This window comes from Procambarus clarkii, chromosome 32, assembly GCF_040958095.1.
Source record: "Procambarus clarkii isolate CNS0578487 chromosome 32, FALCON_Pclarkii_2.0, whole genome shotgun sequence".
NCBI lineage: Eukaryota > Metazoa > Arthropoda > Malacostraca > Decapoda > Cambaridae > Procambarus > Procambarus clarkii.
The window spans coordinates 18,929,768-18,947,717 of record NC_091181.1 but is presented as its reverse complement, the minus strand read 5'-3'; the positions used below and the strand labels follow the sequence as shown (position 1 = coordinate 18,947,717).

At 49.6% G+C, this 17,950-nt stretch overlaps 1 protein-coding gene across 3 annotated transcripts in view; it reads left to right on the top strand.

Moving 5' to 3' along the window:
• LOC123751508 (carbonyl reductase [NADPH] 3) overlaps positions 1–17,950 on the top strand; it is a 105,815-nt gene that overhangs the window by 67,135 nt on the left and 20,730 nt on the right. For all 3 annotated transcript variants that reach the window (XM_069334986.1, XM_069334987.1, XM_069334988.1), the window contains exon 4: positions 4,528–4,659. In XM_069334986.1, coding sequence (XP_069191087.1) covers positions 4,528–4,659 — 132 coding nt within the window. The remainder of the gene's footprint in view (positions 1–4,527; positions 4,660–17,950) is intronic.

Below are 17,950 nucleotides of genomic sequence, written 5' to 3'. Positions count from 1 at the left end.
TGGGTCCTCCCCCCCTCACTGTAGTTGGATCCCCCCTCACTGTGGTTGGGTCCCTCCCTCACTGTGGTTGGGTCCTCTCCCCCCTCACTGTGGTTGGGTCCTACCCTCCTCACTGTGGTTGGGTCCCCCCCTCACTGTGGTTGGGTCCCCCCTCACTGTGGTTGGGTCGTTCTCCCCCTCTCACTGTGGTTGGGTCCTCCCTCCCACCACTGTGGTTGGGTCCTGCCCCCCTCACTGTGGTTGGGTCCCCCCCTCACTGTGGTTGGGTCCTCCCCCCCCTCACTGTGGTTGGGTCCTCCCCCCACCACTGTGGTTTGGTCCTGCCCCCACACTGTGGTTGGGTCCCCCCCTCACTGTGGTTGGGTCCTCCCCCCCTCACTGTGGTTGGGTCCTTCTCCCCCCTCACTGTGGTTGGGTCCTCCCCCCCTCACTGTGGTTGGGTCCTTCTCCCCCCTCACTGTGGTTGGGTCCTCCCCCCTCACTGTGGTTGGGTCCCCCCCTCACTGTGGTTGGGTCCATCTCCCCCCTCACTGTGGTTGGGTCCTCCCCCCCCTCACTGTGGTTGGGTCCTCCCCCCTTACTGTGGTTGGGTCCTACCCTCCTTACTGTGGTTGGATCCCCCCCTCACCGTGGTTGGGTCCTTCCCCCCTCACTGTGGTTGGGTCCTCCCCCCTCACTGTGGTTGGGTCCTTCCAACCCCCCTCACTGTGGTTGGGTCCGCCCCCCCTCACTGTGGTTGGGTCCCCCCCCCTCATGTCGTTGGGTCCTCCCCCCCCTCACTGTGGTTGGGTCCTCCCCCCTCACTGTGGTTGGGTCCTCCCCCTCACTGTGGTTGGGTCCTTCTCACCCCCCTCACTGTGGTTGGGTCCTCCCCTTCTCACTGTGGTTGGGTCCTTCCCACCCCCCTCACTGTGGTTGGGTCCTCCCCCCCCCTCACTGTGGTTGGGTCCTCCCCCCCTCACTGTGGTTGGGTCCCCCCCTCCTTGTGGTTGGGTCCTTCTCCCCCCTCACTGTGGTTGGGTCCTCCCACCCTCACTGTGGTTGGGTCCTCCCCCCCTCACTGTGGTTGGATCCCCCCCACCTCACTGTGGTTGGGTCCTTCCCCCCCTCACTGTGGTTGGGTCCTCTCCCGCTCACTGTGGTTGGGTCCTCCCCCCCTCACTGTGGTTGGGTCCTTCCCCCCCTCACTGTGGTTGGGTCCTCCCCCCCTCACTGTGGTTGGGTCCTCACCCTCACTGTGGTTGGGTCCTCCCCCTCACTGTGGTTGGGTCCTTCCCACCCCCCTCACTGTGGTTGGGTCCTCCCCTTCTCACTGTGGTTGGGTCCTCCCCCCCTCACTGTGGTTGGGTCCTCCCCCCTCACTCTGGTTGGGTCCTTCCCACCCCCCTCACTGTGGTTGGGTCCTTCCCACCCCCCTCTCTGTGGTTGGGTCCTCCCCCCCCTCACTGTGGTTGGGTCCTCCCCCCCTCACTGTAGTTGGGTCCCCCCCTCACTGTGGTTGGGTCCTTCTCCCCCCTCACTGTGGTTGGGTCCTCCCACCCTCACTGTGGTTGGGTCCTCCCCCCCTCCTCACTATGGTTCGGTCCTTCCCCCCTCACTGTGGTTGGGTCCTTCCCCTCCTCACTGTGGTTGGGTCCTCCCCCCTCACTGTTATGGGTCCTTCCCACCCCCCTCACTGTGGTTGGGTCCTCCCCCTCTCACTGTGGTTGGGTCCTCCCCCCCGCACTGTGGTTGGGTCCTCCCCCCCTCACTGTGGTTTGGTCCTCCCCCTCACTGTGGTTGGGTCCTTCCCCCCCTCACTGTGGTTGGGTCCTCCCCCCCCCTCACTGTGGTTGGGTCCTCCCCCTCACTGTGGTTGGGTCCGCCCCCCCTCACTGTGGTTGGGTCCTTCCCACCCCCCTCACTGTGGTTGGGTCCCCTCCTCATGTGGTTGGGTCCTCCCCTCCTCACTGTGGTTGGGTCCTCCCCCCTCACTGTGGTTGGATCCCCCCCTCACTGTGGTTGGGTCCTTCCCCCCCTCACTGTGGTTGGGTCCTCCCCCCCTCACTGTGGTTGGGTCCTCCCCCCTCACTGTGTTTGGGTCCTTCCCCCCCCCCTCACTGTGGTTGGGTCTTCCCCCCCCCTCACTGTGGTTGGGTCCACCCCCCTCACTGTGGTTGGGTCCGCCCACCCTCACTGTGGTTGGGTCCTTCCCACCCCCCTCACTGTGGTTGGGTCCCCCCTCATGTGGTTGGGTCCTCCCCCCGCTCACTGTGGTTGGGTCCTCCCCCCTCACTGTGGTTGGGTCCTCCCCCCCCCTCACTGTGGTTGGGTCCTCCCCCCTCACTGTGGTTGGGTCCTCCCCCCCTCACTGTGGTTGGGTCCTCCCCCCCCTCACTGTCGTTGGGTCCCCCCCTCACTGTGGTTGGGTCCTTCTCCCCCTCACTGTGGTTGGGTCCTCTCTCCCTCACTGTGGTTGGGTCCTCCCCCCCTTACTGTGGTTGGGTCCCCCCCTCACTGTGGTTGGGTCCTTCCCCCCTCACTGTGGTTGGGTCCTTCCCCCCCCTCACTGTGGTTGGGTCCTCCCCCCCCCCCCTCACTGTGGTTGGGTCCTCCCCCCTCACTGTGGTTTGGGACCTTCCCGCCCCCCTCACTGTGGGTGGGTCCTCCCCCCTCACTGTGGTTGGGTCCTCTCTCCCTCACTGTGGTTGGGTCCTCCCCCCCCCCCTCACTGTGGTTGGTTCCCCCCTCACTGTGGTTGGGTCCTTCCCCCCTCACTGTGGTTGGGTCCTTCCCCCCCCCCTCAATGTGGTTGGGTCCTCCCCCCTCACTGTCGTTGGGTCCTCCCCCCTCACTGTGGTTTGGGACCTTCCCACCCCCCTCACTGTGGGTGGGTCCTCCCCCCCTCACTGTGGTTGGGTCCTCCCCGCCCTCACTGTGGTTGGGTCCTCCCCCTCACTGTGGTTGGGTCCTCCCCCCTCACTGTGGTTTGGGACCTTCCCACCCCCCCTCACTGTGGTTGAGTCTTCCCCCCTCACTGTGGTTGTCTCCTCCCCTCTCACTGTGGTTTGGGACCTTCCCACCCCCCTCATTGTGGTTGGGTCTTCCCCCCTCACTGTGGTTGTCTCCTCCCCCCTCACTGTGGTTGGGTCCTCCCCCCACCACTGTGGTTGGGTCCTCCCCCTCCTCACTGTGGTTGTGTCCTCCCCCCCTCACTGTGGTTGGGTCCTTCCCCCCACCACTGTGGTTGGGTCCTCCCCCCCTCACTGTGGTTGGGTCCTCCCCCCCACCACGGTGGTTGGGTCCTCCCCCCCCTGACTGTGGTTGGGTCCCCCTCTCACTGTGGTTGGGTCCCCCCCTCACTGTGGTTGGGTCCCCCCTCCCTCACTTTGGTTGGGTCCTTCTCCCCCTCTCTCTGTGGTTGGGTCCCCCCCTCACTGTGGTTGGGTCCTCCCCCCCTCACTGTGGTTGGGTCCTCCCCCCCACCACTGTGGTTGGGTCCTCCCCCCCCCCTCACTCTGATTGGGTTCTTCCCCCCCCTAACTGTGGTTGGGTCCTCCCCCCTCACTGTGGTTGGGTCCTCCCCCCCCCTCACTCTGGTTGGGTCCTTCCCCCCTCACTGTGGTTGGGTTCTTCCCCCCCTCACTGTGGTTGGGTCCTCCCCCCCTCACTATGGTTGGGTCCTCCCCCCCTCACTGTGGTTGGGTCCTCCCCCCCTCACTCTGGTTGGGTCCTTCCCCCCCTCACTGTGGTTGGGTTCTTCCCCCCCTCACTGTGGTTGGGTCCTCCCCCTCTCACTATGGTTGGGTCCTCCCCCCCTCACTGTGGTTGGGTCCCCCCCCCTCCCTCACTGGGGTCTCAAGAAGGTTAACTATTTTACTAGACACAACAGCTTATTTGTCAGGTGACGGTCCTGACAAATAAGGAGTGCATGTGTCCTTCGTACAGCAGGTGGTCGTCTGTGTGTATAACAAAATTTACTTTATAAAATAATTTGGTCATTAAATGTGCACTAAGTTTAGTTCTGTTTTGTATACTAAATATAATCATAATTGTTGCCAGAAAATGAGAAAAATATTTTATTGTTGTAACAAAATAGTCGCGGATCTTAAGTAAAAGTTCCCCAATACTGTACATCATCTTGAGGTTATCTTGAGATGATTTCGGGGCTGTTTAGTGTCCCCGCGGCCCGGTCCCCGACCAGGCCTCCACCCCCAGGAAGCAGCCCGTGACAGCTGACTAACACCCAGGTTCCTATTTTACTGCTAGGTAACAGGGGCATAGGGTGAAAGAAACTTTGCCCATTGTTTCTCGCCGGCGCCTGGAATCGAACCCAGGACCACAGGATCATAAGTCCAGCGTGCTGTCCGCTCGGCCGACCGGCTCCCCCCCCCCCCCCCTCACTGTGCATCTCACTGTGCAAAACTGCATCATATGCAGTTTTGATTCCTTAAGAGTTTTGCCGCATAAACTTTGATATAAACATAGCATTAACCTATATTTTTTGTCTCGAAGAATTAATTTATTTATAAACTTGATGACTTTCAGTTGGGACTGACGGCTCGCTTCCATCAGCTTGATATTGATGCTTCTGAGAGTATTGCTGCTTTTGCTGAGTACATCAAGAAGACATATGGTGGTTTAGATGTGCTTGTCAACAATGCAGCAATGGCATATAAGGTTTGTATCAGTAAAATAGAAACGTTAGTATTTTTGTTTTACAGTTTCTGATAGTTTCACCAGAGGATGAAATACCCTCATGTATTTATGATGTTTATTTAATACAGTTTTGGTTACAGCAGTCGGTTGTTGGAAATGTAATGACATGTCGGGATACACGAGGCCTGAAGTAGTGAGCAGAGATCTAGGCCGGGAGGGTAGAGAGCTCGCATACAGGGTGAGAGTGTTGCAGTAGAATGCGGGCGGGAACAGACAGCTCGAATGGGGGACGAGAGCGGTAGCTCAAGTGTGGTCGGAATCTGGCTGTCTGCTCTGTGGCGAGGCTGTAGCACCTTGTGAGAGGAAGAACTAGACTCGTCGAGTGTTACATTGTTGCTAGTGAATGTCGATGATATTGGCGATCTGCGGTATTCCTGGAGCGTCTCTACTGAACCACTATTCCAGTTAGACTGATAACGATCTGTTGTTGTTTTAGATTCAGCTACTCGGAACAAAAGTTCCAAGTAGAACTTCTGTGGTGAGCCCGTAGTGGACTTACCTCGCACAGGAGCGGGGCTGTAACTGATGGATAACGATCTCTGAATTGATGGCTTATATTACAAGATTCTCCTAACTTTGCCAATTCGACCAACCTTTTGTAGTTACCTCACAGCATCCTTGGTGATGCACGTACCCTTAGGAAGAGATAGTAATTGTAATTGGTTGAACTTTATTATTGGGTGATTGGTTGATATTAATTTGAAAAGTGAACTTCCTTATGGATAAGTTATATGCAATTAACAGGCACATATAATTATCTGCATTGAAACTAATTAGGATTTGAAGCAAGTATATTACTCTTAATATAATTGCTGCAGAGTGATTGAAAGAGGGAAACAGGATAGAGATGGAGGGAGAGACTGAGAGAACGAGACAAGATAGAGATGGAGGGAGAGACTGAGAGAACGAGACAAGATAGAGATGGAGGGAGAGACTGAGAGAACGAGACAAGATAGAGATGGAGGGAGAGACTGAGAGAACGAGACAAGATAGAGATGGAGGGAGAGAGAGAGACAAAGAGACAGACAAACATTCTACACAGAGATGGAACAAGAGTACGGAGGTAAGAGGTTTAACCTGTTACATGCAAGCTCACAGCCTAGACGAACCACAGTTATTATTAAGAACTATGGTGTCCATGCTGATATTGCGTATATTGAGACCACCCGCAGATCATATGGGCCAGGCGCAACAAGGGGCCTGGGGAAGTACCAAAGAACTAAGCAGTTGCTATGTGGGAGGGAGAGCTGACCCCTTTCACTACGATACCAGGTATAAGGCCTTGCAGAATGGAATGGTATATTGGCAGCTCAGCCTTATGTGGCAACTGTCAACGGCGGACCCACAGAACCTGGCAGTGCGTTGGCCGAACTGGGTGTGGGTGTTGCAGTGGCCTCCACGACACTAAACTATATATGCAGAAGATTAGGGATAAGAACCCAGTAATACCCAAATGTGTTAACTGCAGGCAACCCCACCACGCCTGGAACCGGCACTGCGCCTTGAGGCCTGCATGGTGTGGCCGAACAAGAACTACCCCTCAGGTCACAGGCGATCCAGTGACTTTTTTTTTTTTTGGGGGGGGGGGGGGGAAGTAAAGAGGAGAGAAAGGCATAGTTGAAGGAAAGTTTAGAAGTGGGAAATAGAGTGAGAGGTATGAAAGCAGGCGGGCTGTCCGCCTTGCTGACACGATGTGTGGGTGTTGGCAGCTAAGCTAAGCTGGCTCTCTCTTGTCAGGGAGCTGTGAGTGTGTGAGAGGTTCTTCACATGTGTTTCACCATATATGGGATGTCTATAGATGAATACTGTGTGACACTCATATATACACACTCCGATGCTTCCACACATGTTGTTTTGTTCAAGGCTATTTATTAGTGTTATTTATTGATTTATTCATACATGCACATATATATATATATATATATATATATATATATATATATATATATATATATATATATATATATATATATATATATATATATATATATATATATATATATATATATGCAAACAAGCCTGAATGGTCCCCAGGACTATATACAACTGAAAACTCACACCCCAGAAGTGACTCGAACCCATACTCCCACAACTGGTATGTACAGGGACGCCTTAATCCGCTTGACCATCACGACCGGACATAAGGAAGTGATAGCCGAGGCTATATGAACCACTTCCCCGCCGGCACTCGGATGGTAATCTTGGGCATAGCATTTTATCAAATCACCTCATTCTTTGGGGCACACGTGAGGAACACAAATGCAAACAAGCCTGAATGGTCCCCAGGACTATATACAACTGAAAACTCACACCCCAGAAGTGACTCGAACCCATACTCCCACAACTGGTATGTACAGGGACGCCTTAATCCGCTTGACCATCACGACCGGACATAAGGAAGTGATAGCCGAGGCTATATGAACCACTTCCCCGCCGGCACTCGGATGGTAATCTTGGGCATAGCATTTTATCAAATCACCTCATTCTTTGGGGCACACGTGAGGAACACAAATGCAAACAAGCCTGAATGGTCCCCAGGACTATATACAACTGAAAACTCACACCCCAGAAGTGACTCGAACCCATACTCCCACAACTGGTATGTACAGGGACGCCTTAATCCGCTTGACCATCACGACCGGACATAAGGAAGTGATAGCCGAGGCTATATGAACCACTTCCCCGCCGGCACTCGGATGGTAATCTTGGGCATAGCATTTTATCAAATCACCTCATTCTTTGGGGCACACGTGAGGAACACAAATGCAAACAAGCCTGAATGGTCCCCAGGACTATATACAACTGAAAACTCACACCCCAGAAGTGACTCGAACCCATACTCCCACAACTGGTATGTACAGGGACGCCTTAATCCGCTTGACCATCACGACCGGACATAAGGAAGTGATAGCCGAGGCTATATGAACCACTTCCCCGCCGGCACTCGGATGGTAATCTTGGGCATAGCATTTTATCAAATCACCTCATTCTTTGGGGCACACGTGAGGAACACAAATGCAAACAAGCCTGAATGGTCCCCAGGACTATATACAACTGAAAACTCACACCCCAGAAGTGACTCGAACCCATACTCCCACAACTGGTATGTACAGGGACGCCTTAATCCGCTTGACCATCACGACCGGACATAAGGAAGTGATAGCCGAGGCTATATGAACCACTTCCCCGCCGGCACTCGGATGGTAATCTTGGGCATAGCATTTTATCAAATCACCTCATTCTTTGGGGCACACGTGAGGAACACAAATGCAAACAAGCCTGAATGGTCCCCAGGACTATATACAACTGAAAACTCACACCCCAGAAGTGACTCGAACCCATACTCCCACAACTGGTATGTACAGGGACGCCTTAATCCGCTTGACCATCACGACCGGACATAAGGAAGTGATAGCCGAGGCTATATGAACCACTTCCCCGCCGGCACTCGGATGGTAATCTTGGGCATAGCATTTTATCAAATCACCTCATTCTTTGGGGCACACGTGAGGAACACAAATGCAAACAAGCCTGAATGGTCCCCAGGACTATATACAACTGAAAACTCACACCCCAGAAGTGACTCGAACCCATACTCCCACAACTGGTATGTACAGGGACGCCTTAATCCGCTTGACCATCACGACCGGACATAAGGAAGTGATAGCCGAGGCTATATGAACCACTTCCCCGCCGGCACTCGGATGGTAATCTTGGGCATAGCATTTTATCAAATCACCTCATTCTTTGGGGCACACGTGAGGAACACAAATGCAAACAAGCCTGAATGGTCCCCAGGACTATATACAACTGAAAACTCACACCCCAGAAGTGACTCGAACCCATACTCCCACAACTGGTATGTACAGGGACGCCTTAATCCGCTTGACCATCACGACCGGACATAAGGAAGTGATAGCCGAGGCTATATGAACCACTTCCCCGCCGGCACTCGGATGGTAATCTTGGGCATAGCATTTTATCAAATCACCTCATTCTTTGGGGCACACGTGAGGAACACAAATGCAAACAAGCCTGAATGGTCCCCAGGACTATATACAACTGAAAACTCACACCCCAGAAGTGACTCGAACCCATATTCCCACAACTGGTATGTACAGGGACGCCTTAATCCGCTTGACCATCACGACCGGACATAAGGAAGTGATAGCCGAGGCTATATGAACCACTTCCCCGCCGGCACTCGGATGGTAATCTTGGGCATAGCATTTTATCAAATCACCTCATTCTTTGGGGCACACGTGAGGAACACAAATGCAAACAAGCCTGAATGGTCCCCAGGACTATATACAACTGAAAACTCACACCCCAGAAGTGACTCGAACCCATACTCCCACAACTGGTATGTACAGGGACGCCTTAATCCGCTTGACCATCACGACCGGACATAAGGAAGTGATAGCCGAGGCTATATGAACCACTTCCCCGCCGGCACTCGGATGGTAATCTTGGGCATAGCATTTTATCAAATCACCTCATTCTTTGGGGCACACGTGAGGAACACAAATGCAAACAAGCCTGAATGGTCCCCAGGACTATATACAACTGAAAACTCACACCCCAGAAGTGACTCGAACCCATACTCCCACAACTGGTATGTACAGGGACGCCTTAATCCGCTTGACCATCACGACCGGACATAAGGAAGTGATAGCCGAGGCTATATGAACCACTTCCCCGCCGGCACTCGGATGGTAATCTTGGGCATAGCATTTTATCAAATCACCTCATTCTTTGGGGCACACGTGAGGAACACAAATGCAAACAAGCCTGAATGGTCCCCAGGACTATATACAACTGAAAACTCACACCCCAGAAGTGACTCGAACCCATACTCCCACAACTGGTATGTACAGGGACGCCTTAATCCGCTTGACCATCACGACCGGACATAAGGAAGTGATAGCCGAGGCTATATGAACCACTTCCCCGCCGGCACTCGGATGATAATCTTGGGCATAGCATTTTATCAAATCACCTCATTCTTTGGGGCACACGTGAGGAACACAAATGCAAACAAGCCTGAATGGTCCCCAGGACTATATACAACTGAAAACTCACACCCCAGAAGTGAGTTTCTGGGGTGTGAGTTTTCAGTTGTATATAGTCCTGGGGACCATTCAGGCTTGTTTGCATTTGTGTTCCTCACGTGTGCCCCAAAGAATGAGGTGATTTGATAAAATGCTATGCCCAAGATTACCATCCGAGTGCCGGCGGGGAAGTGGTTCATATAGCCTCGGCTATCACTTCCTTATGTCCGGTCGTGATGGTCAAGCGGATTAAGGCGTCCCTGTACATACCAGTTGTGGGAGTATGGGTTCGAGTCACTTCTGGGGTGTGAGTTTTCAGTTGTATATAGTCCTGGGGACCATTCAGGCTTGTTTGCATTTGTGTTCCTCACGTGTGCCCCAAAGAATGAGGTGATTTGATAAAATGCTATGCCCAAGATTACCATCCGAGTGCCGGCGGGGAAGTGGTTCATATAGCCTCGGCTATCACTTCCTTATGTCCGGTCGTGATGGTCAAGCGGATTAAGGCGTCCCTGTACATACCAGTTGTGGGAGTATGGGTTCGAGTCACTTCTGGGGTGTGAGTTTTCAGTTGTATATAGTCCTGGGGACCATTCAGGCTTGTTTGCATTTGTGTTCCTCACGTGTGCCCCAAAGAATGAGGTGATTTGATAAAATGCTATGCCCAAGATTACCATCCGAGTGCCGGCGGGGAAGTGGTTCATATAGCCTCGGCTATCACTTCCTTATGTCCGGTCGTGATGGTCAAGCGGATTAAGGCGTCCCTGTACATACCAGTTGTGGGAGTATGGGTTCGAGTCACTTCTGGGGTGTGAGTTTTCAGTTGTATATAGTCCTGGGGACCATTCAGGCTTGTTTGCATTTGTGTTCCTCACGTGTGCCCCAAAGAATGAGGTGATTTGATAAAATGCTATGCCCAAGATTACCATCCGAGTGCCGGCGGGGAAGTGGTTCATATAGCCTCGGCTATCACTTCCTTATGTCCGGTCGTGATGGTCAAGCGGATTAAGGCGTCCCTGTACATACCAGTTGTGGGAGTATGGGTTCGAGTCACTTCTGGGGTGTGAGTTTTCAGTTGTATATAGTCCTGGGGACCATTCAGGCTTGTTTGCATTTGTGTTCCTCACGTGTGCCCCAAAGAATGAGGTGATTTGATAAAATGCTATGCCCAAGATTACCATCCGAGTGCCGGCGGGGAAGTGGTTCATATAGCCTCGGCTATCACTTCCTTATGTCCGGTCGTGATGGTCAAGCGGATTAAGGCGTCCCTGTACATACCAGTTGTGGGAGTATGGGTTCGAGTCACTTCTGGGGTGTGAGTTTTCAGTTGTATATAGTCCTGGGGACCATTCAGGCTTGTTTGCATTTGTGTTCCTCACGTGTGCCCCAAAGAATGAGGTGATTTGATAAAATGCTATGCCCAAGATTACCATCCGAGTGCCGGCGGGGAAGTGGTTCATATAGCCTCGGCTATCACTTCCTTATGTCCGGTCGTGATGGTCAAGCGGATTAAGGCGTCCCTGTACATACCAGTTGTGGGAGTATGGGTTCGAGTCACTTCTGGGGTGTGAGTTTTCAGTTGTATATAGTCCTGGGGACCATTCAGGCTTGTTTGCATTTGTGTTCCTCACGTGTGCCCCAAAGAATGAGGTGATTTGATAAAATGCTATGCCCAAGATTACCATCCGAGTGCCGGCGGGGAAGTGGTTCATATAGCCTCGGCTATCACTTCCTTATGTCCGGTCGTGATGGTCAAGCGGATTAAGGCGTCCCTGTACATACCAATTGTGGGAGTATGGGTTCGAGTCACTTCTGGGGTGTGAGTTTTCAGTTGTATATAGTCCTGGGGACCATTCAGGCTTGTTTGCATTTGTGTTCCTCACGTGTGCCCCAAAGAATGAGGTGATTTGATAAAATGCTATGCCCAAGATTACCATCCGAGTGCCGGCGGGGAAGTGGTTCATATAGCCTCGGCTATCACTTCCTTATGTCCGGTCGTGATGGTCAAGCGGATTAAGGCGTCCCTGTACATACCAGTTGTGGGAGTATGGGTTCGAGTCACTTCTGGGGTGTGAGTTTTCAGTTGTATATAGTCCTGGGGACCATTCAGGCTTGTTTGCATTTGTGTTCCTCACGTGTGCCCCAAAGAATGAGGTGATTTGATAAAATGCTATGCCCAAGATTACCATCCGAGTGCCGGCGGGGAAGTGGTTCATATAGCCTCGGCTATCACTTCCTTATGTCCGGTCGTGATGGTCAAGCGGATTAAGGCGTCCCTGTACATACCAGTTGTGGGAGTATGGGTTCGAGTCACTTCTGGGGTGTGAGTTTTCAGTTGTATATAGTCCTGGGGACCATTCAGGCTTGTTTGCATTTGTGTTCCTCACGTGTGCCCCAAAGAATGAGGTGATTTGATAAAATGCTATGCCCAAGATTACCATCCGAGTGCCGGCGGGGAAGTGGTTCATATAGCCTCGGCTATCACTTCCTTATGTCCGGTCGTGATGGTCAAGCGGATTAAGGCGTCCCTGTACATACCAGTTGTGGGAGTATGGGTTCGAGTCACTTCTGGGGTGTGAGTTTTCAGTTGTATATAGTCCTGGGGACCATTCAGGCTTGTTTGCATTTGTGTTCCTCACGTGTGCCCCAAAGAATGAGGTGATTTGATAAAATGCTATGCCCAAGATTACCATCCGAGTGCCGGCGGGGAAGTGGTTCATATAGCCTCGGCTATCACTTCCTTATGTCCGGTCGTGATGGTCAAGCGGATTAAGGCGTCCCTGTACATACCAGTTGTGGGAGTATGGGTTCGAGTCACTTCTGGGGTGTGAGTTTTCAGTTGTATATAGTCCTGGGGACCATTCAGGCTTGTTTGCATTTGTGTTCCTCACGTGTGCCCCAAAGAATGAGGTGATTTGATAAAATGCTATGCCCAAGATTACCATCCGAGTGCCGGCGGGGAAGTGGTTCATATAGCCTCGGCTATCACTTCCTTATGTCCGGTCGTGATGGTCAAGCGGATTAAGGCGTCCCTGTACATACCAGTTGTGGGAGTATGGGTTCGAGTCACTTCTGGGGTGTGAGTTTTCAGTTGTATATAGTCCTGGGGACCATTCAGGCTTGTTTGCATTTGTGTTCCTCACGTGTGCCCCAAAGAATGAGGTGATTTGATAAAATGCTATGCCCAAGATTACCATCCGAGTGCCGGCGGGGAAGTGGTTCATATAGCCTCGGCTATCACTTCCTTATGTCCGGTCGTGATGGTCAAGCGGATTAAGGCGTCCCTGTACATACCAGTTGTGGAGTATGGGTTCGAGTCACTTCTGGGGTGTGAGTTTTCAGTTGTATATAGTCCTGGGGACCATTCAGGCTTGTTTGCATTTGTGTTCCTCACGTGTGCCCCAAAGAATGAGGTGATTTGATAAAATGCTATGCCCAAGATTACCATCCGAGTGCCGGCGGGGAAGTGGTTCATATAGCCTCGGCTATCACTTCCTTATGTCCGGTCGTGATGGTCAAGCGGATTAAGGCGTCCCTGTACATACCAGTTGTGGGAGTATGGGTTCGAGTCACTTCTGGGGTGTGAGTTTTCAGTTATATATATATATATATATATATTAGTATATTTTGGTAGCAGTCTTTCCTGTAGACATATATTATTAAATATGACCGAAAAAGTAAGATTAATAATTCTAACACGAATTTTCTCTATCTTTCGTACATTTCTTTTCACTGTTGGTGGTAATTCAAAAATCAATTCTCCAAAATTCATATTTATTTCTAGTCTGACGCGACACTTGAGCGCGTTTCGTAAAACTTATTACATTTTCAAAGACTTTACATACACAACTGAATAGAACTTACACATCTCTGATTTGTTTATATCTACATTTGAGTGAGGTGGATGGGGTGAGGTGGCATTAATAGGGTATTAATTTCATCAACACAAGACAGAACAAGAGGTGGTATTAATAGGGTATTAATTTCATCAACACAAGACAGAACACGAAACAATGGGTATTGAATGGAAGTGATTGTAGAAAGCCTATTGGTCCATATTTCTTGATGCTTCTATATTGGAGCGGAGTCTTGAGGTGGGTAGAATATAGTTGTGCATTAATTGGCTGTTGATTGCTGGTGTTGACTTTTTAATTTGTAGTGCCTCGCAAACGTCAAGCCGCCTGCTATCGCTGTATCTATCGATGATTTCTGTGTTGTTTACTAGGATTTCTCTGGCGATGGTTTGGTTGTGGGAAGAGATTATATGTTCCTTAATGGAGCCCTGTTGCTTATGCATCGTTAAACGCCTAGAAAGAGATGTTGTTGTCTTGCCTATATATTGAGTTTTTTGGAGCTTACAGTCCCCAAGTGGGCATTTGAAGGCATAGACGACGTTGGTCTCTTTTAAAGCGTTCTGCTTTGTGTCTGGAGAGTTTCTCATGAGTAGGCTGGCCGTTTTTCTGGTTTTATAGTAAATCGTCAGATGTATCCTCTGATTTTTGTCTGTAGAGATAACGTTTCTATTAACAATATCTTTAAGGACCCTTTCCTCCGTTTTATGAGCTGTGGAAAAGAAGTTCCTGTAAAATAGTCTAATAGGGGGTATAGGTCTTGTGTTAGTTGTCTCTTCAGAGGTTGCATGGCGTTTCACTTTCCTTCTTATGATGTCTTCGACGAAACCATTGGAGAAGCCGTTGTTGACTAGGACCTGCCTTACCCTACAGAGTTCTTCGTCGACTTGCTTCCATTCTGAGCTGTGGCTGAGAGCACGGTCGACATATGCGTTAACAACACTCCTTTTGTACGTGTCTGGGCAGTCGCTGTTGGCATTTAGGCACATTCCTATGTACGTTTCCTTAGTGTAGACTGCAGTGTGGAAACCTCCGCTCTTTTCCATGACTGTTACATCTAGAAAGGGCAGCTTCCCATCCTTTTCCATCTCGTAAGTGAAACGCAGCACGGAACTCTGCTCAAACGCCTCCTTCAGCTCCTGCAGATGTCTGACATCAGGTACCTGTGTAAAAATGTCGTCAACATACCTGCAGTATATGGCCGGTTTCAAGTTCATGTCGACTAGGACTTTTTGCTCGATGGTACCCATGTAGAAGTTTGCAAACAGGACACCTAGGGGAGAACCCATGGCGACCCCATCTACTTGCTTATACATGTGCCCATCCAGGCTCAAGAAGGGTGCCTCTTTAGTACAAGCTTGGAGTAGTTTCCTTAGAATATTTTCTGGCATGTCAAGAGGAGTACAGGCTTGATCACGATACACTCTGTCGGCTATCATCCCGATTGTCTCGTCCACAGGTACTTTGGTGAACAGTGATTCTACGTCCAACGAGGCTCTTATCCCTGTTGCCCGTGTGCCCCGCAGTAAGTCAACAAATTCCTTTGGAGACTTCAGGCTGAAGGCACAAGGGACATAAGGAGCCAGCAGGCCGTTGAGTCGCTTCGCCAGTCTGTACGTGGGTGTGAGTATCTGGCTAATGATTGGCCGAAGTGGGTTTCCAGGCTTGTGTGTCTTGACATTTCCATACGCATATCCAGGTTTATATTCCCCAATAATCTTTGGCAGGTGGAGTCCGGATTTCTTGGCGTTCACAGTTTCGATCAGTTTGTTGACCTTTGCTTTTAATTCGGCTGTAGTGTCCTTCGTTACCCTTTGGAATTTAGTTTGGTCAGAGAGTATGAGGTTCATTTTCGCCAGATATTCGTCTTTTTTAAGAATGACATATATTGGCGACTTGTCGCCTCTCCTGACAACTATCTCCTTGTTCTCACGAAGGCTTTTAGCTGCAATAATCCTGGTTTCAGTGCTGAGGTGATATCGGTCTGTGAGGATGTCGAGGTGTTGTTCAATGCGGGTACGGAGACTACTTCATGCTACAAACGAATGGAGAAATAGCAACATCGACGAAAGTCTCCGTACCCGCATTGAACAACACCTCGACATCCTCACAGACCGACATCACCTCAGCACTGAAACAAGGATTATCAAGAAACTAACAACATTATATGGAGGACCTATGGCAATTCCACGACCAAGAGATGGCTTCCTGAACCTTGCAGGAATCAACCTCACTGAGGACCAAGTCACTCTCCTAAATCTGGGTATAAACTGTCACGTTATGTCCAGACCAAGTGAGATGGCCCGGAAAGTAGAGTTGGAAATCCTGTTGGACGACATATTCGACCTCGAGACACAAAAGAAGGTCACTACCAAAGACACCTTGCAAGCAGAACTTATTGCGGAAGGAGAAAAGAATCGAGGCAATTACAGAAGCACCATACTGTCCCCCGAGCTCAAAGCGGCAGCTAAAAGCCTTCGTGCAGAGATCAATATATATATATATATATATATATATATATATATATATATATATATATATATATATATATATATATATATATATATATATATATATATATATATATATATATATATATATATATATATATATATGTCGTACCCATGAGCCAGAACGCACTTCTATGCCTACTATGCAAGGCCCGATTTGCCTAATAATCCAAGTTTTCATGAATTAATTGTTTTTCGACTACCTAACCTACCTAACCTAACCTAACCTAACTTTTTTGGCTACCTAACCTAACCTAACCTAACCTATGAAGATAGCTTAGGTTAGGTTAGGTAGGGGTGGTTAGGTTTGGTCATATATCTACGTTAATTTTAACTCCAATAAAAAAAAATTGACCTCATTTATAATGAAATGGGTAGCTTTATCATTTCATAAGAAAAAAATTAGAGAAAATATATTAATTCAGTAAAACTTGGCTTATTAGGCAAATCGGGCCTCGCATAGTAGGCTGAGAAGTGAGTTCTGGCTACTAGGTACGACATATATATATATATATATATATATATATATATATATATATATATATATATATATATATATGTCGTACCTAATAGCCAGAACGCACTTCTCAGCCTACTATTCAAGGCCCAATTTGCCTAATAAGCCAAGTTTTCATGAATTAATGTTTTTTCGTCTACCTAACCTACCTAACCTAACCTAACCTAGCTTTTTTTGGCTACCTAACCTAACCTTACCTATAAATATAGGTTAGGTTAGGTTAGGTAGGGTTGGTTAGGTTCGGTCATATATCTACGTTAATTTTAACTCCAATAAAAAAAAATTGACCTCATACATAGAGAAAAGGGTTGCTTTATCATTTCATAAGAAAAAAATTATAGTAAATATATTAATTCAGGAAAACTTGGCTTATTAGGCAAATCGGGCCTTGAATAGTAGGCTGAGAAGTGAGTTCTGGCTACTAGGTACGACATATATATATATATATATATATATATATATATATATATATATATATATATATATATATATATATATATATATATATATATATATATATATATATTTATATACCTGTACATATACTCAATGACAGTACCTACATAAACATATACATACTCAATTTTTCTAATTACTGGGGGAGGGATTCCCCCGCCAGTCACCCTCCGGTGACTGGCGGGGCCCGGGTCGGGCCCATCACCCCACTCACGCCTCGGCCTGGGGCTTGAGCGGGGCCCAGCCCCCCCCCCCCATTCTTGAGGCCTACCCACCTCTGCCCCCAACGGGAAACTCACCCAATCATATCCCACTCCCTGACCTCGAAAGGGCCTCCCCCCCCTACCCCCTTCCTCTGAACAAGACCTCCGCAACCCACCTCCAAGCGCACCTGGCACCCACTCTACCCCACAATCCAGCCCCCCACCTGTCACCCAGGAGGACCCCTCCTCCCAAACCTGACTCGTATCACAGCCATACTTGATCTAGTGATACGGAATCATCCACTCGTTATACAAATGATACGCAAGTCAACGGAACTTGAGACCGCCATTACCCAGATCAAGAATTCTCAGGAACAAATTTTCGATAACCTGCAGAAGCAGATATCATCAGGTCCAGAAAGCCAGAGCTTGGAGCAAGGTGACACAGCAAGTGCTGTCCAGGTAAATGCCAGCAGACACGATGATACCATAACATCAGAGCATGCCAGCAGGCACGATGATACCATAACATCAGAGCATGCCAGCAGACACGATGATACCATAACATCAGAGCATGCCAGCAGACACGATGATACCATAACATCAGAGCATGCCAGCAGACACGATGATACCATAACATCAGAGCATGCCAACAGACACAATG